This window comes from Lynx canadensis, chromosome A1, assembly GCF_007474595.2.
Source record: "Lynx canadensis isolate LIC74 chromosome A1, mLynCan4.pri.v2, whole genome shotgun sequence".
NCBI lineage: Eukaryota > Metazoa > Chordata > Mammalia > Carnivora > Felidae > Lynx > Lynx canadensis.
In genome coordinates, this window is record NC_044303.2 from 234221642 (window position 1) to 234248139 (window position 26498).

The 26498-nt window shown below is 41.6% G+C and overlaps 1 protein-coding gene across 1 annotated transcript in view; it reads right to left on the minus strand.

The window, feature by feature from the left end:
* ADCY2 (adenylate cyclase 2) overlaps positions 1-26498 on the minus strand; it is a 404823-nt gene that overhangs the window by 71149 nt on the left and 307176 nt on the right. Inside the window, 1 exon segment of the mRNA XM_030332755.1 lies at positions 9188-9272. Within this exon segment, the coding sequence (XP_030188615.1) occupies positions 9188-9272 (85 nt within the window).

The following is a 26498-nucleotide window of genomic DNA, read 5'->3' on the forward strand; positions in this document are numbered from 1 at the left end:
ACGGGCTAGCCACCTTGTGTTCTCTTTGACGCTGTTCGTGTTTGTCTCTGGCCACATGGAGAGCTGGTTGTAGATGGGAACCACACCACACCTGCCTTTGTATCCCCACAGCAGTACAGTGTTGAGCAAAGAGCAGGGACTCGATGGATGCTTGTTCAATACACTCTTTATCTTAACAATGGACCCGAAGAGAAATTTCCAGGGGCCAGAAGCAAAGAAGAAGCTCAGTGCTAGAGGGACTGAGGCTGGGGGGTTGGCCTAGGAGTGTCCTAGGACTGGACAGAAGCTGTAACACCTAGGGGCTGATGCCCGCAGGAGGAAAAAAGGGGTTGCCTTGAGCTTGCCAAGGGTGGGGCAGCTGAGGCCAAGACCCCTGACTAAAATCAGGAGCCTCAGGGTGTGCATGTATCTTTTTGTTTCTTTTTTTTTTTTTTTTTTTTTTTAACATTTTTATTTATTTTTGGGACAGAGACAGACAGAGCATGAACAGGGGAGGGGCAGAGAGAGAGGGAGACACAGAATCGGAAACAGGCTCCAGGCTCCGAGCCATCAGCCCAGAGCCTGACGCGGGGCTCGAACTCACGGACCGCGAGATCGTGACCTGGCTGAAGTCGGACGCTTAACCGACTGCGCCACCCAGGCGCCCCTGCATGTATCTTTTTGAATTAGTGTTTTCATTTTCTTTGGGTAAATACTCAGTAGTGGAATTCCTGTACACAACTGTTGAGTCATTATATAGTACCTAAAACTAACACAACATGTTGTATGGTATATGTTAATTATACTTCAATAAAAACAAAACAAGCAAAAAATCCCAGAAGCCTCAGAATGCTCTTCCCTCCACGTAAAGTCTAGAAAACTCCATGTACTAGTTGAGGGAAGTATCAACACACTTCCAGTGATAAATTCCATCTCTAAATATGGGCGATGAATTTGAAATTACATTATAAGCTTCATCGTGGGGCCCCAAATTGAGGGGCTATCAATTGGGTCAAAGACCAGAGAGAGCCCTTGGGGTTCCTGCAGAAGTACCCTTTTTGCTAAAGGATAATTCCCTCTGAACATGACCTCACAATAAAAAAGAAATTATGAACTACACAGGACATAGGGCCGTATGAGGAAGAATCAACAGACACAACAAAAAGTAGAATTCGCATCACAGGACCTGCAGGTATGCTATCAATCTGCAGTAGCCTGCAGAATAAGACCAAAGAAATTAGAAGATGGGTCAGAGTACACAACGAATGAGCACTTATGAGAAAAAATGAGCCACAGAGACTCTCAGGAGATGAAAATGCAGATAATGGAAAATTTAGTAGCTGTGCTAGGGGGTAGGACAGCCTGAGGAAATGCCCCATCAAACAGCGCAGAAATGCAGCGATGAAACACATGAATGGGACGTTCAGGCACAGAAGGTACAATGAAAAGATTCAATATACTTGTAATGAAAGTTTGAGAAAAACAGAACAAAAGACCAGGACGGAGCAACAGCCTTGCAGGCCTGGAGCAAAACACGAGTTCTGTGGCCGAGGCGACCCACTGAGTTCCAAACAGGAAGATGAAAGTACACCTTTACCTAAGCACAAGGGAGCTACGGCCCATGACAGATACGGAGCAAGTCCCACGAAAACAACCAGAGAGAAGACGTGTCACCTTCTAAGAAACAGTAATTTGACTATAGATTTCTCCGCGGTCCATCAACCACAGGGAAATATGGATTCATCTTTTCAAAATATTAGACAGCTTATCATAAACCATTATTCAATGAGGAGAAACCCGACTGTTTTTTTTTTTTAAATACAAAAGTTGCAGACATTATGCACAGGCTCTCACTGAAAAGATTAGAAAAGGAACAATCCTTTGGGAATATGGAGATGGAATCCCGGAGGAAGGGATGGTGTTCAGGAAGAATGGTGTCAAATGGGTACACAACAAGAATAACGATAGCAGTGAACGACAACAGCAGTTTAAATTTAGAAAAACCTGGCCTGCCCTCTTTATCTTTCTATGCTGTTTTGTAGGTTATTTATTTGGCTCTTGCTTTACTTTTTTCAGCCTAACTACTGAGTTTCTAATTTCAAGAATCTTATCATCTTATTCCATCTTCTTTATTCAAGAATGGAATTCAGATGCAGAGTACAATATTCTTCAACAACAAGGTGGAGATATTAACGAGTTCTGTTAGTCTCGTGTACATTACACATTTTAAGTTAACCAGGAAAAACAAAATACCAGGATAGATGACTTCCAAGTCACTAGAGGGAATAAAGGAGAATAAATAAATTCCATGGATCCAAGATAATGCAGGAGAAGAGGAAAAATAAGTACAGGCAGAGAACACACATGATGGATTTAAAAAAATAAAAAAATAAGATGGTAGTAGTAATTATAATACACGTAAATGCATTATACTTGTCAGGTAAAAGAGAGAGACTGCTAGGTCAGAGAAAGTAACATGCACCTGGATGTTGTTTACCAGAGACACAACATCTAAAACCCACTTACGGACAAGGGAAAGCTGAATAAAAAGATGGAAGGAAAGGACGCTGGGAGAATACTAACTACAAGAAAGCTGGCAGAGTTCTATTGACATTGGAGAAAATAGACTTCAAGGGTAAAACACTCCTTTGGGTAGAAAGCTTTTCTATCAGCCAGTGTGTGACCTACTTTCCTTCCACAGGATGGACTTTATGTTTGTGCTTTCATTTCCGCTAGGAACAAGGTTGGTGGGATGGCATCATATTATGTTTGCTACACAAAGCACAACGCAACCACATTGAGAGAAAAATTTCTTCTGACACACTCTGGCATTTTCCTTTACTATATCTGGCACACTTGTCCTAAAAGATGCTTTTAGGGTGGTTTTTTTCTTCTGTTTTGTTTTTTGGTTTTTTTTTTTTTTTTTTTTTGGTGGCACTTTTGGTTACAGTCACTCTCTTGTATTTATTACAAAATTGTAAGTCCACTCAGGTAGTTTCGTGTTAAATTTGGCAGTAAACTATTATTAGTATTATGACAATGACAAGTATTATTCCTTTTATTGCTGATTGTTATGAAAATGTAAACTTGAATCTCTTGCTCTACATTTTAGTTTCTACTTAAACTGGATTGTTTTGGTTATCAGATAAAATAACATGTTTTCATATTCGAAGGGCTCTCATGTATTTTGGAAAGTATTATTATTAAAGGTACTTTCATACTAGAATATGTTAGAGTCTGAATCCACTCGTAAATTAACGTTCCCCCCCCCATTTTACCAAATGTCTTTTGAGATGGAGCTGTACTTTTCCCAGGCTCCAGTTTTAAATGAACTGGGCCAACAGCTGGATAATGTATATCGGAAACTAGACCAGAGGAAAATACGAATGAGGTTCACTGCGAGGTTACCGTGAATTACCAATGTGATTAAAAAAAAAATTTTTTTTAATGTTTATTCATCTTTGAGAGACAGAGAGAGACAGAGCATGAGCGGGGAAGGGGCAGAGAGAGGGAGACACAGAATCTGAAGCAGGATCCAGGCTCCGAGCTGTCAGCACAGAGCCCGGCGTGGGGCTTGAACTCATGAACCGCGAGATCATGACCGGAGCTGAAGTCGGACGCTCCACCGACTGAGCCCCCCGGGCGTCCCTACCAATGTGATTTTGACCAGTGGATGCTTAGCAGTCACTGCAAGGCAACCTCAGTGCCACGCCTGCCATGGCCATGACCGTGGACATGCCTGCCTAGTGCCGGGAGCTTGTTTGCCAGGGACTCTCTCCGCACACCTTCCAATTAATTGTAAGGGTTGTAAGCATCGACTCCAATTCTGATTCTGACTCCTACTTGCTCTCCACCACAGAGCAATCTGTGTAACATCTGTGAGGGTCTGTTGTACTAACTGTAGAATGGCCATTCCCTCCAAGGGCTCTTGTGAGGCTAAATGAGCCGGAACACACAATGCCTAACAGACCAAGTCGTCAATTGTAATGGAAGGTAATATTATTTGTAAACTGTGATGAGACTGGACATGTAGCTATTGATGGGGGTCCTGCCCGTCAGAGGCTGTCTATACTGATTCTGAGGGTTCTTACCCAAGGACAGGAAACTTCTGCTGGTCTTACAGTTATCGCACTCGTGGTCCTGTTCCAAAGTCTTCATTTCTGTCCTCAAGAGATCTGCTGATGTGTGCTTCCGCATTACTTTTTGTGGAGGAAAACTCTTCCTCGAAATGACTGGGCGCAGAAGCTTGCCATGGTGGGAGCACAGGCCACCTCCACAGTTCTGTGTCTCTCACCCACGAGACGTGAGGCCAGACAAAGTCATCTCTGGGTTCCCTGTCTGCTCTCAAGTTTTACGGTTCTGAAATGCTATGAAGGTCTCATGCGGAGACCCGACAGGTGAGGACCCAGGAGGGACCTCGCTGGCAGCGGGGATGGGCGACCGTGGCTGAATTCAGAGCCGCGCACTCAGAAGAAGTCGATCGGGGTGAGGATGAGGGCAAGACGTTTTCTGAGCATTTGGGTGCCGCCCAACACTCCTTCCAGCCCACAGATGTTAAATATTTATCTTGTATTTCAAGTGCCTGAAGTACTACAGTGAGCAAAACAGGGTTGAAGCAGATTCACTGGTGATCTCTCCATCTAAGATCACAAATGATATTACGAAATGGGCAGCCTGCCTGGCAGGCGCGAGGGATGCTGGTAGTGACATGGGGGGGGGGGCTCTGTAGATTGGGTCTGGGAAGGTTAGGAGATTATTTCCAACCGCGGAGAGAGCCCAAAGCACATCAGAGTCAAGGGATCATGGTGCGCGTGAGGTCTTTCAGCGTGGCAAGGTGATGGCCACCCACCCATGCTTCGCACAGCCACGCACATGCAGAACCCGTCCCCACGCCAGGGCATCTGGGGAAGGGAAGATTACCGGGACACCTGGGGACGCCTAACTGTCCCAGCGGTGTTGGGGAGGATGGGAGGGGGCCACATGGAGCTGCATGAGCGGACATGGTGGAAAGGAACCGCACGGACATGACACGAGTCCACGAGTGCTGACTTAGTGCCCGCTTATCAAAGTGTTTCAGTGGGCGGAACTCTGCTGGATTCCCTGGGAGACAGAAAGCAAATGTAGGAAACAATTCTCATCTCAAAAAAAAACTACTCTATGTAAGGGAGACAACAGTTACACTCATCAGAGAGAGAGAGAGAGAGAGAGAGAGGAGGAGCCAAATAAGTTGTTAAACAATCAAGTGCTAAATTATGGGGCACAGATCCTAAGTCCCATGGCGCTCAAAGAAGAGCCCACTGCAGGGGCTGGTGGGGCTTCTGAGAAACTTTCTAGAAGACAAGCAGTGGCAGGGGAACATGGGGGTGGGGGGACGCACTGGGGGGAGCGGCTAGGGCAAGGGAGGGTGGGAGTGAGGGACAGACAGCCGTGCTCTGGGCTTCTCGTTCGCAGTAACGGTGAGAACATATAAATTCCCTGACATTTTTCTCAGACTGTGCCACTGAACAAATACCTGTCTCATTTTTCTATCAGAAGGAAAAAAAATGCATTTCATTATCACTCTTATTCTTTGGCCATTTTTTTTTTAGCCCCGAGGGACCACAGGCTATGTCTCTACCTTTTTTTTTTTTTAACATGAAATTTATTGTCAAATTGGTTTCCATACAACACCCAGTGCTCATCCCAACAGGCACCCTCCTCAATGCCCATCACCCACTTTCTTCTACCTTTTTATCAAACCCAGCTGTACAATGACCGGTCAGTACAGCTACATGTGTTATATTTCCTGTGTAAGAGAGGGTAACAAAGGTAGAGCTCTTGGAGGAAAAAGATCAGTCAGGCTTACCTTTGCTCAACCTCCTTTATAAAAGTATTTTACTCTAATTCTTCATACAGAGAGTTCAATACCAGTAATATTTTTTAGAAATTTTTTCCCTGTAGTATAAGCATCAGTATTGCCTCTGGCATTTAAGTTTTCCAAAGGTCAATGTATGTTCATAGAAAGATATTAAGGATATTAACATTTCTTTCACAAACTCAGCACTTAATCCAAAAATAAATGCAAATCATACTAACACCTCAGAGAACTGGTAGGCTTTCAAGAGGCCAGAGAATGAGCAGTGAGGATGTCATACCTCTCCATGACCACTAGGAAATATTTGTGACACACACAGCTTTGGGCTGAATGGGGAGGGTCGAATAGAAAGCACGCTGAAAGCTTTCCTGGGTTGCCTTAATTTCTTTGATATTGATGGTGAGAAAAAAGCCCTTACAGAATAGTTTACACAGTACAAAGAACCTCTTATGGGAATGAGAAGAATTCCTTCTTGATTTTATCTGGATTCCCTCTGGATCAAGGATTACAGCTGACCACTGGTGGGGGTGGGGGTGGGGGACTCATTCACTGATCTAACTCAAGTTCAGAAAGAACAGACGTCCTCAAGCCTAGTCTCCCTGACCACTTTGGCAAAATCCAGGCTTCCTTTGAAAAGGAGGTAGGCACCAGTTCATTCCCAGCACTGAGCTTTTCTCTCTCTCTCTTTTTAAATATGAAATTTATTGTCAAATTGGTTTCCATACAACACCCAGTGCTCGTCCCAACAGGTGCCCTCCTCCATGCCCATCACCCACTTTCCTCTCCCTCCCACCCCCCATCAACCCTAAGTTTATTCTCAGTTTTTATGAGTCTCTTATGGTTTGGCTCCCTCCCTCTCTAACTTTTTTTTTCCTTCCCCTCCCCCATGGTCTTCTGTTAAGTTTCTCAGGATCCACATAAGAGTGAAAACATATGGTACCCATCTTTCCCTGGATGACTTATTTCACTTAGCATAACAGTCTCCAGTTCCATCCACGTTGCTACAAAAGGCCAGATCTCATTCTTTCTCTTTGCCAAGTAGTATTCCATTGTGTATATAAACCACAATTTCTTTATCCACACATCTCCAAAGGCAAGGGAATTAAAAGCAAAAATGAACTATTGGGACCTCATGAAGATAAAAAGCTTCTGCACTGCAAAGGAAACAGTGAACAAAATAAAAGGCAACCAATGGAGTGGGAAAAGATATTTGCAAATCACATATCGGACAAAGGGCTAGTATCCAAAATCTATAAAGAACTCACCAAACTCCACACCTGAAAAACAAATAATTCAGCTAAGAAATGGGCAGAAGACATGAATAGACATTTCTCTAAAGAAGACATCCGGATGGCCAACAGGCACATGAAAAGATGCTCAACGTCGCTCCTCATCAGGGAAATACAAATCAAATCCACACTCAGATATCACCTCACGCCAGTCAGAGTGGCCAAAATGAACAAATCAGGAGACTATAGATGCTGGAGAGGATGTGGAGAAACGGGAACCCTCTTGCACTGTTGGTGGGAATGCAAACTGGTGCAGCTGCTCTGGAAAACAGTGTGGAGGTTCCTCAAAAAATTAAAAATAGATCTACCCTATGACCCAGCAATAGCACTGCTGGGAATTTACAGGAGTGCCGACGCACAGGGGCACTTGTACCCCAATGTTTATAGCAGCACTTTCAACAACAGCCAAATTATGGAAAGAGCCTAAATGTCCATCTACTGATGAATGAGATTTTCTCTTTAAGACAACAGACGAGTTACGGACTCCCTAGCATCTGGTGTGGGGGGTGTCAGGGTTTCATGATGCTCCTGGGAAGGTGGGTGTGGGATCCTGAAGACCTCGAGGGACCACAGGCTGGGTCTGGGAGGGGCCAGGAGCCATGAAAGGTTGGCTGGGTTATACCGAAGCTGAGAGGACAGACATTACATAAGACCAAAAGCATTCTCGCAAAGGCAGCAAAGTTGCTCTGGAGATACTTTCTCTAGCCTCCGCTTCTGTTTCTTTTCTATAGCAATTTAGTCTAAGAAAAAGTCAGCTTGAAACCTTAAATATACACTGTGTTCCACACCCCACCCCCCCACCCTGAAGACTGGATTCCTTAGGAACAGAAAATGACTAATGTGGCTACTTAGGCACAATGATAGAAGTCATTTTAATTAGAACGAGGTTTGGATTTCCAGTGGGACCACAAATGATAGTTCCTATTCTGAAAACCTGAGAAGTGGGCTGCAGAAGCCTTATGGGGGCCAGGAAATCAGAGGGCGGGGCCCGTGTGCTTTTCCACCTAAGGAAAATCTGAACGTGGATAATCAGGCTTTTTGGTATATTGAAGCACTTTAGAAACTTGACAAGGATTCCCAGGGGGCAGTAGTTACAACCTATAGCCTTCCGGCGATTTTAAAGAAATCTGAGATGTTCTGTGTGCATTCCAGGAAATCAGGAACCATAGTGCCACTTCTGGAAGTTTCCAACCCAATTCAAAACACCTCAACTATGATATAGCAAAGACCCCCACACACAAGTTTGCAACGGTACCCAGCAGACATCGTAGAGTGCCCACTGTTGAGAGGCAGAGACGAACTTTAAGGTCTTTACACTTTTTAGCTAAAAGGTTCCAACACATTAGACTAGAATGGACCCGATGCTCAAAATCTGGCTCAGGGGGCCTCTCTTGTTTCCACACATCTCCCCAATGAACAAGATAAAACACTGACTACCTTTTTTGGGTGTCTATCTCATTGCTGGCTTTCTTCCGATGCTCTCATGGGGCCACTTGCTTTCGACTCAAGAATACACTTAGATTTGATTCTTACATCCTGAACTAGCACTTGACCCATCCAAGCTTGCAATGGTTGGTTTAAATCATTAACTAACACTATTAATGAACACTGTTAATTAAATCACTAACAAGATATATTTTTGCATTTGCTGTTTTCATATGTCCCCAACTTTTATATCTTGGAAGTGGATATAAAAGGAGTATCTGGTTTACATTTTAATTCCCCTGCACACGAAAAGCCTCCTATTATACTAGGAGTGGCTGCTCTAAAATACTCTGAAAACTCAGAGGACATAATGCAAAATGGCGACAGAAATAAATACACATGAATATAATTTGATGGTGTGACATCCAATGTTTCAGATAATCTTCAGCTCAGTGTCTTGACTGTACATGAGCTGCCTCAGTTTATATTCTGGGCCACTGGCATGAAGGGTGCTTGCGTCTTCACTGGGATCCGTATCCCGTGAAATGTTAAATCAACAAGCCCGGTGTTTCAAGCCAGAAATCAGTTTGCCTTCAATGAACACAGTTTTCAAAATAAGGTCCATATGTGAAGTACCTACCAAAAGCTGTCCAGCAAAGCAGACGAAAAGGATACAGGCAAGCAAGAGAAACGCGGCTCCAAAGGAGATCCCGAGAATGGACGTCCTACCAGGAGACAAAGAGGAACAGGTTAGTGTGGGAGTAGTTCCCGGTACTCTGGAAAGCCGTCAGTAATATTTGTGGCGTAATTAGGACTTAATTTCAGGGGGCCTTCATTCCTCACTCATTTTGTGAAAAATGAAAACGGAGCTAAAACAAACCAAAAACGTGTCTATAGAAAAGCATGTCTATGGGGCGCCTGTGTGGCCCAGTCGGCTGAGGGCCAGACTTCAGCTCAGGTCATCATCTCGCGGTTCACGAGTTCGAGCCCTGCGTCGGACTCTGTGCTGACAGCGCGGAGCCTGGAGCCTGCTTCGGGTTCTGCGTCTCCCTCTCTCTCTGCCCCTCCCTGGCTTGTGTTCTGTCTCTCTCTCTCTCTCAAAAATAAACAAACATTTTTTTTTTTTTTTAGTGTTTATTTTTGAGACAGAGAGAGAGAGAGAGAGACAGAGCATGAGTGGGGGAGGGGCAGAGAGAGAGAGGGAGACACAGAATCTGAAACAGGCTCCAGGCTCTGCTCTGTCAGCACAGAGCCCGACGTGGGGCTTGAACCCACGAGCTGCAAGATCATGACCTGAACGAAGTCAGACACTTAACCGACTGAGCCACCCAGGCGCCCCCAAAAGAAATAAACATTAAATTTTTTTTTTAAAAAGAAAGAAAAGCGTGTCCACAATTATGTCTGATCAACTTGATGATTCATCAAAGTAAGCACCGGTTCCTTAGGAAAGGAAAACAATCTTTTTACAACTCTCCTTTGCACCTGGTACTTTCACGCCCGCGTGTCGTCTCTTGTCTGCCACTGATGTCCTGGCTGCTGCTGCTTCTAAAGAAGTCTCATCGGATGCCCTGCAAGATCTCAAGACCCATCCTTACGCCTGCTCACTGAGGAAACAGGCTTATCTTCCCCAGTACAATCCAACCAGATTCAACTCCCTTCCATACTGATGCAGCTATATGTTTACCGAGGTTCCCCGAAGATGTCAGGGGCCATGGCCTTCACATTCTTGCACAAGCAGACGAACACGCAAGCTTCCCGTGATCACGTGAAAAATTAAGTCACAATTCTGCTACTGACACATTACGGGTAGATAAAAGCATTTATACGAATCGTACACCTCTCTGAGACATCCTTTAAATGGCTCAAAAGTTCAGAGCCTCTTACAACTTCATTTATTCCAAGGACAGAAGCGTTAAGGGGTACCAAAGGGGCTGAACTGCAATGAAGAATTAAACGTGCGATTCAAATGAGACATCGGAGGAGAGGTCAGGTGGTGTGTGTGTCAGACTGCAATGGAACCTCCCGCCAATGAGGCTAGCTAGAGACACTGGGGAGACAGGACCGGCACAGAGAACGCAGCGGCAAGATGCTGAATGTCGATTAGCTGCGTGGAAGCCTCAGACGCAAACCAGCCACACGCTGAAATCCCAGCGACCATGCGACGGTGAGTCCGTGGGGAAGGAAAGGGAGCAAGTAACCAGTGAACTATATAAATCCCCTGATGCCATCGTCATGGGAAGGCCCCACTCAGCTCACGTTCTCCAACACCTACTCTATCGCGAGACGATCACACATCAAGGAAGAGTGACAAAAGTCAGACCTCAAACCAAAACCTACGCCTGACACGATGAGGCACCGGGCACTGAGTTATCTTCTAGAAGGATCCGCAGTGCTTTCGAATACCTGGCCCGATGGTGTGACGTCGGTGCATGTTTCACGAGGAACGTTAGGTCTCCGCTAGAAGGGGTAGCACAGCAAATACACCCAGTCCCATGCTAGGCTGTGACGATGCAAAGATAAGTAAGGTGTCACACCTGTTTTGAGCTGCTCACAGGGTAGCAGAGGTAAGCACCATACATCCTAACCTCCCCTACCTAGAGCGTCCTGCTTTCAGACATCACTCAGTCCCCGGTTGGAAGCCACCGGTCTCTCATCTCCCCAACACGCGATCTCAGAGCCTCCCGCTCAGCCGGGCGGCGTGGAGGGAGGGGAACGTGCAACAGCCAACACCTCTCAGCAGTCTTGTGACTGACGGACAGCACAGTAACTCATCTGCTGAATTTGTTTGCTATCTTTCTCATCCATTTTTATAGGAGAGCTCTGAGGAGTTTTCTTAGATTCTGTGCTGCCTCGTTTCTTTCTGCCGTCAAGGTAACGTCAGCTTCACGAGGCTGAGTTCAGACACATAACATCTTTCTTGGGTCTGAAACTTCAGATAACAAATAAATGATCTTTTATGGAAGGGTTGGTAAATATCGACGATAAAACCATCTGATGATAGTGACGGTGACGATGGTGATGATGGTGGTGGTGGTGATGATACAAGACGGCGATGATATGAGGACAGATTATTTACTCTGTACCAAGTGCTGTTCTAAAGCCTTTATATGTAGAGTTCACTTAACCCTCACAATGATCATGAGTACTAGTTACCATCATCACCCCATTTTACCAAGGAGAAATTGAGGCCCAGAGAGGTTAAAGAGCTTGCCTAAAGTTACACGTCTATTAAGCGGTGTGGTTAGGAGTAATGTCCATTCAGTTGTATTCCTGACCCAGGTTCGATTTTAGGAGTAGACATGTCACATTTCTGCCTTGTTTCCTGGTTCTATGTCTTGAGTCAATTTTGATAATTTTCCTGGAAAATTACCCATTCCACTTAAATTTTCAAAGGTAAAATAGTCTACATAATATTCTTTTAATTTTACAAGTCTCCATATTTGAAGCATTTTTTCTTGTCCTTAATGTTATTTTTTTCCCCTCTCTAGATCAGAGTTTTGAAGTGTTGCATGTCTGTTGATCTCAGTGAATGAGCTTTTGGCTTATTACTAAGGTCTATGCTTTCTGACAGTTTTCTACATAGTTTCTGATTTAAGTTTTAAAAATTGCTTCCTCCTTCTTCATGCAAACTTACATTGTCTCTTTCTTGATTGTCACTTATTGCCATTTTTTTGTATTTTATAATAAATGCACTGAAGTACATAAATATTCCTATAAATACTGCTTTAGCCAAATCCTATGGCTTTTGGTTTATAGTTACTCATCTTCTTTCTTCTCTAAAAAGTCTGTACTTTCAATTTCCATTTCCTTTTAAAACAAGAATAATTCCAAAGTGTGATTTACAAATTCCACAAGGAGATTATTTTCAGTCTGTCCCTGTTATTTCTAATTTCATTAGATTTGATCGGAGATAGTGGTCTCTTTTATTTCCACTTTGACAATTTATTTTTCTCCTAGGGTGTGATGAATATGAATCTACTCCTATTATATCTTATGGATTTCTGAAAATGACACATATTTCCTTTATGCTGGAAACAAAACATGTTCCCTAAATACATCTATTGTCAGAGCCGGATGAGTTAGTCAAATCCCCAGTGGGTTGACTTAATGGCTCAATTTGGTCTGTCAATTTTAGAATGTATTAATATTTCTGGCTAGGATTGTGGGTTTGTCAATATGTCTGAACATTTTAATCGCATCTCTTTATTTATTTCGAAGAGGTGTTGGAGTGCATGAAGATTTATGATTATTAAGTCTTCTTGGTGACTATACCATTGTAAAAGTTTTTCTTTTTCTCAGGCTGAATGCCTTCCACTTGATTCCATATCATCAGAAATTTTTATTCCTGCAGCTTTCTTTTTCCTCTAAGCTGTTTCTCAGAATAGCTGTTTTCCATCCTTTATTTCCAAACTGTCTTGTCTTTTAATTTTAGTGAGATCTCCTGTGCCTGGTACACAGGTGACCTTTTGTTTTAGCCTCAATCTTTGAGCCTCTTTCCATGAATAGGACATTTTTATCCACTCAGTTATTAAAATTGGTTAAGATTTGACCGCTTGTCCCACCTTAGTTTCTCGAAATGTTCAGTGGAATTCACAAAGAAGTCAACAGAGTATCAATCTTCTTCTGATCTAAGATTTAAAATATTAATAAATTTAATAGATATACACCTATTAAAACTTTCTATCCAATTATGTGTCAGTTTTGGTAGGGTAGCTTTTCAAGCAATTTTCCCATTTTATTAAGTTGCGAACCTTTCTGGCCTTGAGTAATTTATAATATTCCGTATCTATTATATAATAATATTATATCTATTATATAATATTCCATATCTGTTAATGTCTGTAGGATCTGTGGTGAATCCCCTTTTATTACTTATGTCATTAATTTGTGCGTTCTGTGATGATCTCTCTTTCTTGGTCAGTCTTGCTAGTGGCTTAGGAATTTTTAAACTTTTTCAAAGAACCAACTTTTGTTGAATTTCTGTATTGGTTATTTTCTATTATGGATTTCTTCTTCCTTCTTGAACATCTTTTCCCTTCTACTTGATGTGCTCATCTCTTTATGGCTTCCTAAGTCAGAAACTTAAGACAACAAATTTTAGCCCTTTCTTCTTTTCTAATGTAAGTATTTGAAAACTACAGATTCCTCTCTAAATTATTGCTTTAAACTACATCCCCATATCTTGGCATGTTTTTTTTTTGATATTCAAAACATTTTCTAATTTCTCTTATGATTTTTTCATTTGACTCATAGGTTCTTCAAAAGCATAAAATCTAATGCTGAAATATTTGTGGATATTTTAGTTTTTATTTTTATTTATTTACTTTTTAAATGTTTATTTATTTTTGAGAGAGAGAGAGAGAGAGACAGAGCATGAGCAGGGGAGGGGCAGAGAGAGAGGGAGACACAGAATCCGAAGCAGGCTCCAGGCTCTGAGCCTCTACACAGAGCCCGACACGGGGCTTGAACCCACGAACTGTGAGATCATGACCCGAGCTAAAGTCTGGCAGTTAATCAACTGAGCCACCGAGGCACCCAGACTGGTGGATATTTTCGATATACACTTTTTATTTCTAACCTGATTTTGGTGTGGTTGGACATCATAGTGAAAGATTTTTTATCTTTTCAAATGTGTTTCAATCTTTACAAATTTGTCGAGATGCTTCTATGGCCTAGTATGTGTTCTGGCCGTGGTCCATGTGCAGCTTAAAATCACATGTATCGGGGGCATCTGGGTGGCTCAGTCGCTTAAGCACTGGACTTCAGCTCAGGCTGTGATCTCATAGTTCATGGGTTCAAGCCCCACATCGAGCTCCGCAGTTACAGTATGGAGCCTGCTTGAGATTCCCTCTCTCTCCCCGCTGTATTGAATAACCAGTTAGTTGTCTTTTAGAAAAATTCACCGAATATCAGCATATAGTCTTTGATACTCTCTCACATGTTTAAGCACGTCGAATGCCGTGCATCTCATCCTGCAGATTCAAGTTTACTCCCGGCATCATTTCAGGTCAGCCCAAAGAACTTCTGTTAGCATTTCTTACACTGTAGGTTTGCTGCTGAACTCCTTTAGCTTTCTTTCACTTGCAAAATGTCTTTATTTCATCTCATTTTTTAAAAAAGAATAGCTTCACTGAATACTGGATTCAGCATTGGCCATATTTATACCAGTGGTTCTAATCAGGAGTCGGTCATCATCCCCCTCATCCATCTCTAGCTGCAATGTCTTTTTCCTCTGGCTGTATTGAAGGTAGCCCCCCCCCCCCCTTTTTTCTTTGGCTTTAGCAGTTTGACCTTAGTGTATCACCTGTGGTTTGCTTTCTATGTATTCTGGTTGCCGTTGGCCAAAGCTCTTGCTTTTGGACGTTAACGTATTTCAATCAAATTGGGGCAATTTGTCACTAAGTATACTGGCAATTTCCTATCTGTCTTCTAATGCCTTTCCGTTCCATCTCCTCAAAATTCCATTCCCCAGATTCTCTGCCAACTGTTTCTAACTAGGTTTGGCCAATGGGAAGTACTGGCGGAGCCTGGAGGCTGCTGGGGGAAGCAAGAAGCCTGGGAGTTTCCCTTTCTTACTCTCTATTTAGCAACCATTTTCTCAACAGCCCGCAACTCCTGCCTCCCAGGAGGTCTTGGGTCCCTGGCAGACAGCCCATCCCACCCTGGTCCCACGAAGGCCTGGTGTGGTTCTAGCCCCTCAGGAAGGTCCGGGAGCCTGCGTTTCTGGCAAGCCACCTCCTCCTGTGTCCTTCCAAACCCAACGATGGCAGCTTCCTCGTCGCTGTTACACTCTCTCCTGTTTGGTTTCTCAGCCCTTCTCTCATTCTGTAAGGGCTTCACTTTATTAAATTACCTTGTGGAAACACCTTAGGCAATTTCTGTTCTTCAGTGGACTCAAAGCCATTAACTAACCTTTTTTCTGGGTACTACCTCATTAGTGGTTAAATGGAAACACAGGAAGGACTGGAATCAGTTACTTCTCCAAATTTCTTCCTTTTTCCTTTGGGGGGAAAAAACATCCCCATTGTTCAGTTTTTACTAGAAGTATTGAGAAATATTTACATTTTTCCATTGGTTATGGCGTATCTGAATTTCCTCAGGAATGGATAAGTTATTATGGACTGTACTGGCCTCTAGTCAACACATATCTCAACAGAGCCAGTGACTGTTATGGGTTAAGCTACTTGTGAATCAGAGTTGAAATAAAAGATTCCTACACTACCATGACTTTGCGAGGCTCTTGTTTTTTCGATGCATTTCAATTTTGGTTTTAGGAGTAATTATTTTACTATGAAGACAGGTGATAGAGAGTCTGGACATTCAAACAGACATAGTAACGTGAGCCTGAAGGAACCACAGGAGTATTGAAATGGACTCTCGCGTTTTATAGTCCCCTACCTGGTACAGTGAAGAACCTCAAAGAAGAGCTGGTGGCATTTTTTTTCTGGATGCATCTGATGACCACTACTTTGGTCTTTCTCAAATGTCAGAATTCCCACAGACAGCGGGCTGCTGATAAAGGAAAAGAGTCGTGCTAACACTATCGATTCTCTGTTTTTGCATTGGTGAAATGAATGACAGATCATTAAAGCAGGAATGAGCATTCTTAAGAGTACATTATGACATGAACTACCAACCATGACTCAAGAAGAAAACAGAAATTCTGAATAGGCCTATAGAAGTAAAGAGATGGAATCAGTAATTAGAACAAAACCCAAACCAAAATTTACTTGCAAAGAAAAGTGCACGTCCAGATGGCTTCACTGGTGATTTCTACAAAACACGTATAGAAGGTTTTTGCTACTTTTTCCACAAACTCTTCCAGAAAGTTAAAAGGATGGAACATGTTCTGATTCTATCAGGTCAGTATCACCTTGGTACCAATATCAGAGAAAGCTATACCACAAGGAAACAAAACTCAGACTGGTATCTCTTAGAAGTATACACACAAGAACATTGGCAAAATATTGGCAAACTGAATCTAGTCACATATGAAAAAGGATTCTATAACATGACCAAGTGGGCTTTACCTGAGTAATGCAAGGTCGGTGTAATATCTGAAAATCAATCAATATAATACACTACATTAATAAAGGAAAAGAAACCCACACGATCGTCTCAGTAGCTATAGAAAAGCATTAGACAAAATCTGAAACCCTTTTATTATAAAAACTCTCAACAAACTAACATTAAAAGGGGATTTCCTTTATCTTGATTAAGGCAACTGTGAAAAACCCACAGATAACATCATACTTAATGGTGAATTACCGAATGTTTTCCTCCTAAGATCATGAACAGGAATACATCTGTGCTATGACTACTTCTATTGAAATTACCCCGAGGCTTCCAGTCAGGGAAGTTAGGCAAGAAAATGAAATAAAAGGCATCACATTGGAAAGGAAGAGGTTATCTGAATTTTTAGATGATATGGTCTGGTACAGAGAACATGATGTCACAGCCCGAGATTCAGACTCAGAGTGGCTCAAACCTGTGGCTGTCCAGTGTTCAAGTTCATAGCACACTGGCATTTGTGTTCAGATGGAAGCACCTGTCATCCCAGGAAACAAGAGATCCCATGAAACAAAGTAATGGCTGGCCAAAAGCTCTTAATTATAATCATTTATCCTGCCCACTCTTTCAAAACCATGTTCAAACTCATTAAACATACCAAGATGTTTGTGTCACATAATCAACTTTAACATTCTAGTTGCAAAGCTGTTTCTTTTTTTTTTTTTTTTACTTTGAATGACTGATTTATTCTTTTTTTGATGATTTCTTTTTTTTTTTAATTTTTTTTTCAACGTTTATTTATTTTTGGGACAGAGAGAGACAGAGCATGAACGGGGGAGGGGCAGAGAGAGAGGGAGACACAGAATCGGAAACAGGCTCCAGGCTCTGAGCCATCAGCCCAGAGCCCGACGCGGGGCTCGAACTCACGCACCGCGAGATCGCGACCTGGCTGAAGTCGGACGCTTAACCGACTGCGCCACCCAGGCACCCCTTTGATGATTTCTTTTTTAAAAAATTATTTAATTTTTTTAATTTGCATCGAAGTTAGTTAGCACACAGTGCAACTATGATTTCAGGAGTTGATTCCTTAAGGCCTGTTACCCATTCAGCCCCTCCCCCCTCCCACAACCCCTCCAGGAACCCTCAGTTTGTCCTCCATATTTAAGAGTCTCTTATGTTTTGTCTCCCTCCCTGTTTTTACATTATTTTTGCTTCCCTTCCCTTGTGTTCATCTGTTTTGTATCTTAAAGTCCTCATATGAGTGAAGTCAGATGATATTTGTCTTTCTCTGACTAATTTCGCTTAGCTGTTTCTCTTTAATGCACAAGCATACATGATTTATATGCTCCCTGAAAAGCAAACTTGACTCTTCCCTGTCACAAGGCAAAAAGAACTATGCTTTTTTAGTGATAATTCTTGACTTTGGCACTTTAATCAAGTGTATTGTGACCATATATGGAAAAGGCTGATTTGAGACAAGGTCCTTTTTCCTTTCTGGTTTTTTTCTAGTCGGTATATTGCTCGCAGGTGGTCGTGACATGGATGAGGAAACACATTTGCAGACAGGAAAAATCCAGCAGGAATATATATATGTCCCCCAATATCTAAAAGTTATATGAATTGTAAACTATTTCTATAGGTAAATAATGGTATCTTCACCTCGAATTCCATTTAATGGGATGACTTTCATGTCCCTCCTCCCTTGTTGCCCTCACTCCTCCCCGCAAAAACGATGTGGATTCTCCCATCAGTGCCCTGTTTGCACCTGTTATGTGGGGTTCAGCGAGGAGAGTAAGAACTCAGGAAAGAAGGCTTTTCTTCTAACTATAAGTTAGCATGAAGTAATACACATCCCTTTATCTCTCTCTAAGTGATAGGTGACAAAACTTCAAAATGAAAGGGAATTTGGTAAAAAAAAAAAATGAAAAGGAGAAAAGACACTGAAATATTCATCACCATTACAGATCACAGTAGCCTTTCTCTGATGATAGGACTTTGCAGCAACTTTGAGATGTTCTGGCCACTTCAAGTCCTATGATGTGGGAAACGGGAGGAGGCGTTGTTTTTGGCAGAGCAAAAGCTTCTACATCACAGCGACAAGAAGGGGTGAAGATTTGAAGTTTAAGACATACTATTCCCCAGAAGGTCCGTCTTCTCTTTCTACACTCATTTCTTACGTGAGCCCATCCTAACCAAGGGATTTAAATATTCCGTATGTGCTGGGTTTTCCGAATTATGACTTCAACCCTAGCTCCTCCGTGAACCCTCCAGGACTCGCACATTCCCTCCCTCCGTGAAGCTCCATCACTTGTCTAAGATGCACACACGTCTTTGATGCCCAGAACTGAGCCCTTGATTCACGTCTGTCCCTGACCTGCTCCTTCCCCAGGATGCTTCCTCCCTGTAAATGGCAACCCCATTTTCCCAATTGCTCAGGCCAAAAACCAAAACCAACACCAAAATAAAAATCTCACAGAACTCCGCTTTCTCTTATTCTCCACATCTCATCCAATGGCAAGACTTGTCTCCATCACTCTTCGTGAGATGCTCCAGAATTTGACCACTTTTTACCACCTGCACTGCTACTCCAGTACCAACCATCATCTTAACTGGGCTTCCTACTTCCAGCCCCCCTCCCCTGCAGCGCAGCAAAAACAATGCTTCTAAATGTAGCCAGATCACATCCTCGGCTGAGAACCTTCCAGGGCTTCCTGGCGCATTATACCTAATGTTCTCCCAGTAGCCTGTGAGAGCCAACACCTGTCTTCACACTGCTCCTCTGACCCCATCCTCCACAGTGCTCACCTAGCTCACTCTCCTCCTTGAACACACCGTGGCTCCTATCATCTAGAACATTCTGCCAGATATCCACATAATTCCCATTTCAATTCACTCAGGCCTCTGCTTTAATGTTATTTAATCAGTGATGCTTTCCCTGATCACCCTCATCTGAAATAACACCTTCCAGGGTGCCTGGGTGGCTCAGTCAGTTAAGTGTCCAACTTCAACTCAGGCCATGATCTCACGGTTCGTGAGTTCGAGCCCCATGTCAGGCTCTGTGCCAACAGCTCAGGGCCTGGAGCCTGCTTCAGATTCTGTGTGTCTCTCTCTCTCTGTCCCTCCCCTGCTGGCACTCTCTCTCTCTCTAAAATAAAATAAAAACATAAAAAGAAATGGAAATGTCACCTTCCACTGCTCCGTAGTGTTCTACTGTCTTATTTTTCTTAAAAGCATGTCACCACTGAATTATTGTACGTGTATTTGTTTATTACATTATTGTCACATGTCCTAATAAAATGTAAGTTATATGAGAGAAAAGGCATTTCTGGGGCTCCTGATGCTTTCCTAGCATCTCTCACTGTGCTTGGTATGCGACAGCTCAAAATCTCCTGCTGAATGATTCCACAAATGTTCGTCTGCGTGTGTGCTTCTGTTGTGAATTTCTATTTCTATAACAAATGCTCAGAATAGGTATGAAGTAAAGGTACATGGCCTGTTTTATTGAGTGAAAACACGCTCGGTTCCACTTTTATTGTTATCGCTCATTTCTTACCATACCAGTGGCATTCAGCTAACTGCAACACAAATCTGTTTTCATTCCTGGAGAGAACAGAGGTTTTCATGAATTCCATTTTTTTCACGATGGTAACAATTTTTAGGCAGGCCCTCTGTTGTACAGACTGAAGGCTACAAATTCTAGCTTCCCTTGGAGCCAGGTTTGAGCATGTGATTAAGATCTGCCTTGGGTTATAAACCAAAGGGTCATGAGGTAGCTGCTGGGAAGTTTCCTCAAGAGAGCACAGTAATGAGTGTTTTCTGCCCTCTGCTTCTGAGTCTGTTCCTCCATCAGGTTGCTCAGAATGTGTGTTGCCATCTTAGAGAATGAAGATGAGGAACAAAGTCTAATGAAAGTAGGGATGTGTGCTGGAGGGATCCAGGCCCCCCAAAGAACCCAAAGGACAGAGCACCATACTGCCTCTGGCCTTTTATTAGTGGGGAAGAAATTAAACTGCTAACTCACATTCAAGCTACTCACTGTGGGTATTTTCTTACTTTCAGATGACCTGAATCCGCAGCTGGGTATCGTTCATCTCCGTAAAAGCCGTAGGGTTCATTTATCTTGGACCGTGAGAATGATCTCCCTCCCCTTCCCCTCTTTCCTCTTCTTTCCTCCCTCCCTTCCTTCCTTCCTTCCTTCCATTTTTCCTTCCTTCCTTCCTTCCCTCCTTCTTCCTTCTCTGTGCATCTCCCCTTTCTCCCCCTTCCTTTCATTCCTCTAAGATTCATACCCACTCATGGGGAGGAGTTTGGTGTCATAGTATCCAATATTTGAGCCCACCAAAGAAAAAGTTCATATTTTTTTTGAAAGAGAATGTGAGCGGGGGCGGGGGGGGGGAGAGGGAGAGAGAGAGAGAGGATCCCAAGCAGGCACCACACTCAGTGTGAAGTGTGACAAAGGGCTCAATCTCATGATCTTGGGATCAGGACCTGAGCCAAAATCAAGAGTTGGATGCTCAACCAACTGAGCCACCCAGGCGCCTGAAAATCAAATCTACTTTCAATGGACATGAATGATTCTACCATTAAACTTCCTCCAATTTTTCTTTTCCTTCTTGGAGATAAAACCAAAATGAAAGTGACTCTTTTGAAATGAGTATTAAAGAATTAATGAGCACTGATTACTGAAATGAGTCATGGAATAATTATCAAAGAATCTCAATACAAATAATAGATCTCACATATTTAAGTTTATAATTTTGCTACTAATTTTGCTTAAGTAAAATACCACTATTCATAATTTAACTTGGGCTAATGAAACACACTGATATTTAACTAACCTTTATTAGGAAAAAAAATCATTCTTATTGTAACAATTGCCTATGCCTGGTTTAATGTATTTAGTTTGGAAGATAAGATTAATGAAACTACTAAAAATTGCAAAAACAATTCAGGCTTGATCATTTTTGGTCTTTGAAAGCAGCTTACATTTCTGATAAAGTTATTATATACGGCAGACAGAAATGAGAGACTCAGCCTAAAAAAGAGAAGCCAATTAATAATTTAATTACAACTATTTAAATTCTGAGACTAGAGCCAGATTCAAGATTACGTGCCAAAGAGGGATGACATAAGGCAAGGCCCTCTTTTAGGCCAAATCTTCCCCCTTACTGATCCCTTCAAGGTCACAAATTCCTCTACTGTTAATTACTCATGCACTCATTCATTCCTTCATTCATTAGTCATTTTTGTCCTTTTTTCAAAAAATATGAGGTAGTTTCCCCAAAATAAAACAGAAAAAATAAGAGGTCAGCGCATTAATAAATAAATGAGGTCATATTAGAAGTGAGAAGCATCATTATCCCAATGAAAATTCTTCATAAAGTATAACAAAATTATTATTTTTAGATAGATAAACCCATTATCAAGGAAGAGAAAATACTAAATACACAGAGAGTATTTAAAAGCAGAGTGTGTAGGGGTATTGATGAAAAATAGCCCAGGAGGAACCAGGGGCTTATACGTGCCTTGGAGTGTGAGATTTAATGTCTATGCTACACAAAGTAGGGATGCTCTCAGGCATTTTATTGAAGGGAAATTGGAACTGAATTCTTGAATAAAGTCAGAAGCCATGAAGTGCTATCCTACCAAGAAATAGGAAACAAAAACTATGCCCACCAGGCTGATAATTTTCAGGGAAGTTGACTAACTAGGGTGATGAGTCGAAACAGAGTCATCCTAAAATGAGATCCATGCTAAGGGGTTAGTCAAATGCACTAACCCCTTGTGTAGTGGAGGGACTTGGACCTTGAACTTACTTTAACAAAATGCTTTGACTTGAACTAGTGAACCCCAGAGACAGCTTATGGAGACTGAAAAACATATCGTAATAATGCCTTTGCAACTCAGAGTATGAGATCACCATGGACCCAAACCCTGGATGCTGGTGAGCTCACAGTTAAAATTACATACAATCTAAGGAGGCATGTCACTATGAGTCAAAAGATAGATCACACAGCAGAATTCATGCATTTATACACCACCATAACAGAATGAAGGAAGTGCTATTTTCATGCAGTATATTTATGATACTAATAAAGGAAAAGAAAAAAAAAAGGAATCCTTAGGTAAAATACAGAATTATAAAGAAATTCAGATTTTAAAAAGAACAAATAGACTTCTTAGATATAAAATAATCATTGAAATTATACACGCGATGTGGATGAGGAAATCACCAGAATGACTGCAGCACAATGAAATAAAGAAGTGTAAACTTGGAGGAAAAATTCTAAGACCCAGTAAACATAATGAATAACACAATATACAATTAATAAGATTTCAGGAGGAAAAAAGCAAGGATAGAAGAACACATAAGGTGATAATGTTAGAACTTCCAAGAACTAAGTAGAAATATGAATCTTGAGATTGAAAAATCACACCTAGTCACTCAGGTAAATAAGAACAAATATACATTGGGAAATAATATAGTGAAGTTTGCAGGGGGCTGGGAAGCACACATGGAGTAAAGACAAATTATCTAAAAAGGAATATAATGGGATTGACAGAAAACATTTCATTAGCAACAACAGCTGCTGAAATTGATGTGATATCATCATCATAATAGTAAGGGAAAATGAGTTAACTTAGAATTTTATACCCAGTTAAACTACTATTGAAGAGCAAATGTGAAAAAGGTAGGTAAAAATATTTTAATATAAAGAAAAAAGTAGGTGCTAATGCTACCCACAGACCTTAATAAAAGAAGTAATAAATGATATATATCAGCAAGACGAGAAACTTGAAGAAATAACTTTTTAAAAGATGGTGAAATAAATAAAGGGATTTAAGAGTATACCAGGAAAGGGGGCACCTGGGTGGCTCAGTTGGTTAAGCATTTGACTTCAGCTCAGGTTATGATCTTGCAGTTTGTGAGTTTGAGCCCTGTGTCAGGCTCTGTGCTGACAGCTCAGAGCCCGGAGCCTGCTTTGGATTCTGTGCCTCCCTCCCTTTCTGCCCCTAACCCATTCGTGCTCTCTCTCTCCCTCTCAAATAAGCATTAAAAAAAAAAAAGAGTACACCAGATAAGCACTGACAAATGTGTATAATTTTTGAATGATTATATTGTACACCTGAAGCTAATATGACAGTATGTTAATTATGCTTTAATTAAAAAAAGGCATTGATGGGGCACCTGGGTGGCTCAGTTGCTTAAGCGTCTGACTCTTGATTTCAGCTCAGGTCATGATCTCACAGTTTGTGAAATCCAGCTCTGCCTCACTTTCTGTTCTGATAGTGCAGAGCCCGCTTGGGATTCTCTCTCTCCCTCTTTCTTTGCCCCTCCCTGCTTTTGCTCTTTCTCTCTCTCTCAAAATAAGTAAATAAACTAAAAAAAAATTTGATGAAGAAATAAGCTGGTAAAGAACAAGAGCAAATCTAAATCAATACTGACTATAATTATCTGGAACAAAATCTCTAAGAAATAATTATGTACAAGATACAAGGATTAACTTCAGAATATATTGAATGAAAACTGTATGTTATATACATACAGTTATATATATATGTGGTTATGTAAGTACATACATTTTAGATATGTATGCTGTATATAACTATGTGTGTGTGTATGGATGTGTGTGTGTATATATATATATAGAGAGAGAGATAAGAGAGAGAGGACACATGTGCACAAGGAAGAGAGAGAGAGATATTAACTGGTAAAGGAAAAGACAGAACAAAGAAAACTGAATCAATCCTTTAGAAGTTAGGAAGTGGGGAAGTATACCAAGAAAGGCAAGGTAATTGAAATGTAAGATGGCAGAAGTGAGTCCACATACACCAGCAATAAAATCAAACACAAGTGGAATCAAATCACATTAATACCGAAAAAATATCAGATCGAATAAATAAAAACCAAAATAAAAATCGATGCTGTTCACAGGAAGTATACCCAAACAATAACAGCTTCAAGATCACAGAAACTTATCTACAGTAAACATATAGGATCAAATTTGTACCGCCTGGATCGCGTGCACATGCATGTTTATTGTTTTACGCTCTGTACTTTTCTGTATCTTTGAAATACTTCACAAGAAGAATCGTTTAAAAAGAAAAAAGAAACATGAGGACACTAGCATGAAAATAAGAGGGCATTATAATACAACATAAACATAATATAATATAAATGTAATACGAAACAAGCACAGAAAGTTCCAGTCTCCACTCTCCCTCAGTGGAGCTCGCAGACCTACCCTGAGCTCTCCAACTGCCAACACAAAGAGGGAAGTGCAAACCAGCACAGATTTCAAAATGTTCCGGCTCAAAATCCAACTTGTTGCTCAAGAGAAACCCACTAATAATTGGTGATGATGCCCGAGACAACGAACTTCTGTGGATCCTCTTAAAGATACAGCACAACAGAAGAGAGGTAAGAAAAGAAACGCAGAGACAGAAGACATCTCCCTGATGCTCTCTGAAAAGTGCAATCCCACAAATTATTTTCCTTGGTCCCTGGAGGTTTCTGGCTTCTTTGGCATCATCTTTTAAAGTGTCCCAGTAGTGGATTGCTGGGTCATAGGGTAGATCTATTTTTAATTGTTTGAGGAACCTGCATACTGTTCGCCAGAGTGGCTGCACCAGTTTGCATTCCCAACAGGGCTCTGGGGTTGCTTTTTCTCAAAGAAAACAAACCAAATTAATTTGAAAAGATGTACACAGCCCTGTGTTGACTGCAGCATTGTCTACAATAGCCAAGATACAGAAGCCGCCCAAGTGTCCGTCGGTAGATGAAGGGAGAAAGATGTGGTACATATACAATGGAGTGTTATTCATGCATAAAAAAACCTTGCCGTTTGTCACAACACGGATGGAGCTAGAGGCTAAGTAAAATAAGTCAGTCACAGAAAAACAAATACCATATGATTTTACTCCTATGTAGAATTTAAAAGACAAAACAAACTAACAAAGAAAAAAAGAGACAAAAAAACAGACTTAAAGACAAAGGACAAACTGGCGGCTGTCCAGGGGAAAGCGGGGGATGGGTGAAATGGGGGAAGGGGATTGAGTACACCTAGCGTGATGGGCACTGAGTAATTACAGAGTTGTTGAATCATTATGTTGTGCACCTGAAACTCATAGAACACCGTATGTTAGTTATTCTTGAATAAAAATAAAGAAAAAAACCCAAATGTATACTATGAAAAAGAATTACTTTGCATAGTACGAAAACGGATGGTTAAAAAAGAAAAAACGTCCTACTCACTTTCCTTTCTCCTAATTCCTTCCAGAGAGTGATAAACCCTGTCTTAATTATGATATAGAAAATATAAAAAGTACTCATCCAATAGGAAGATGTAGAAAAATGAAAGAATTTTTCTACTTAATAGTAAAAATAAGAGCCCACTTCCCTTGGTAATATTTGTTTCACCTATATACTTTTTTAATGCCCTTCGGCTCTATCAGTCAGTAAGCTTTGGGTGTGCAGGCTCCGTTTTCTCTCCCAAGCGGCACAGGCCTGGAACTCAGAAGCAGCTTAATTTGTTACTTTTTCAGAATGGGAAATGGATGTGTTGACATGGGGAACTTTCACGGAAGATTCTGTAAGCCCAGTAGAAGAGCTCATTTGACCCTTGTATTTCAACGCTAATTTATGGGGGGGTTGGGGAGGGAGGGAAAGTCACTAGGAACCTCTTCTAAAAGGAGGCAGACAGCTTGGAACGTGCATGTGTGAGTTATACTGTGACTTGTTATTACTTCCATAAATGCCTTCGTATTGGCTTAGGGCCTGGAAGAACGTCCTCTGGGGTACAGAGGGGAAAGGCAGATCATTTCTCTCTAGTTTCCGCAACACCCTCATGAGACAAAATGCAGTTCAGTCTCGGCAAGTCAAGTTGCCCACAAATGCTGCTGAAGTTGAATGCAAACACGCAACTAGATCAGACTAGGTT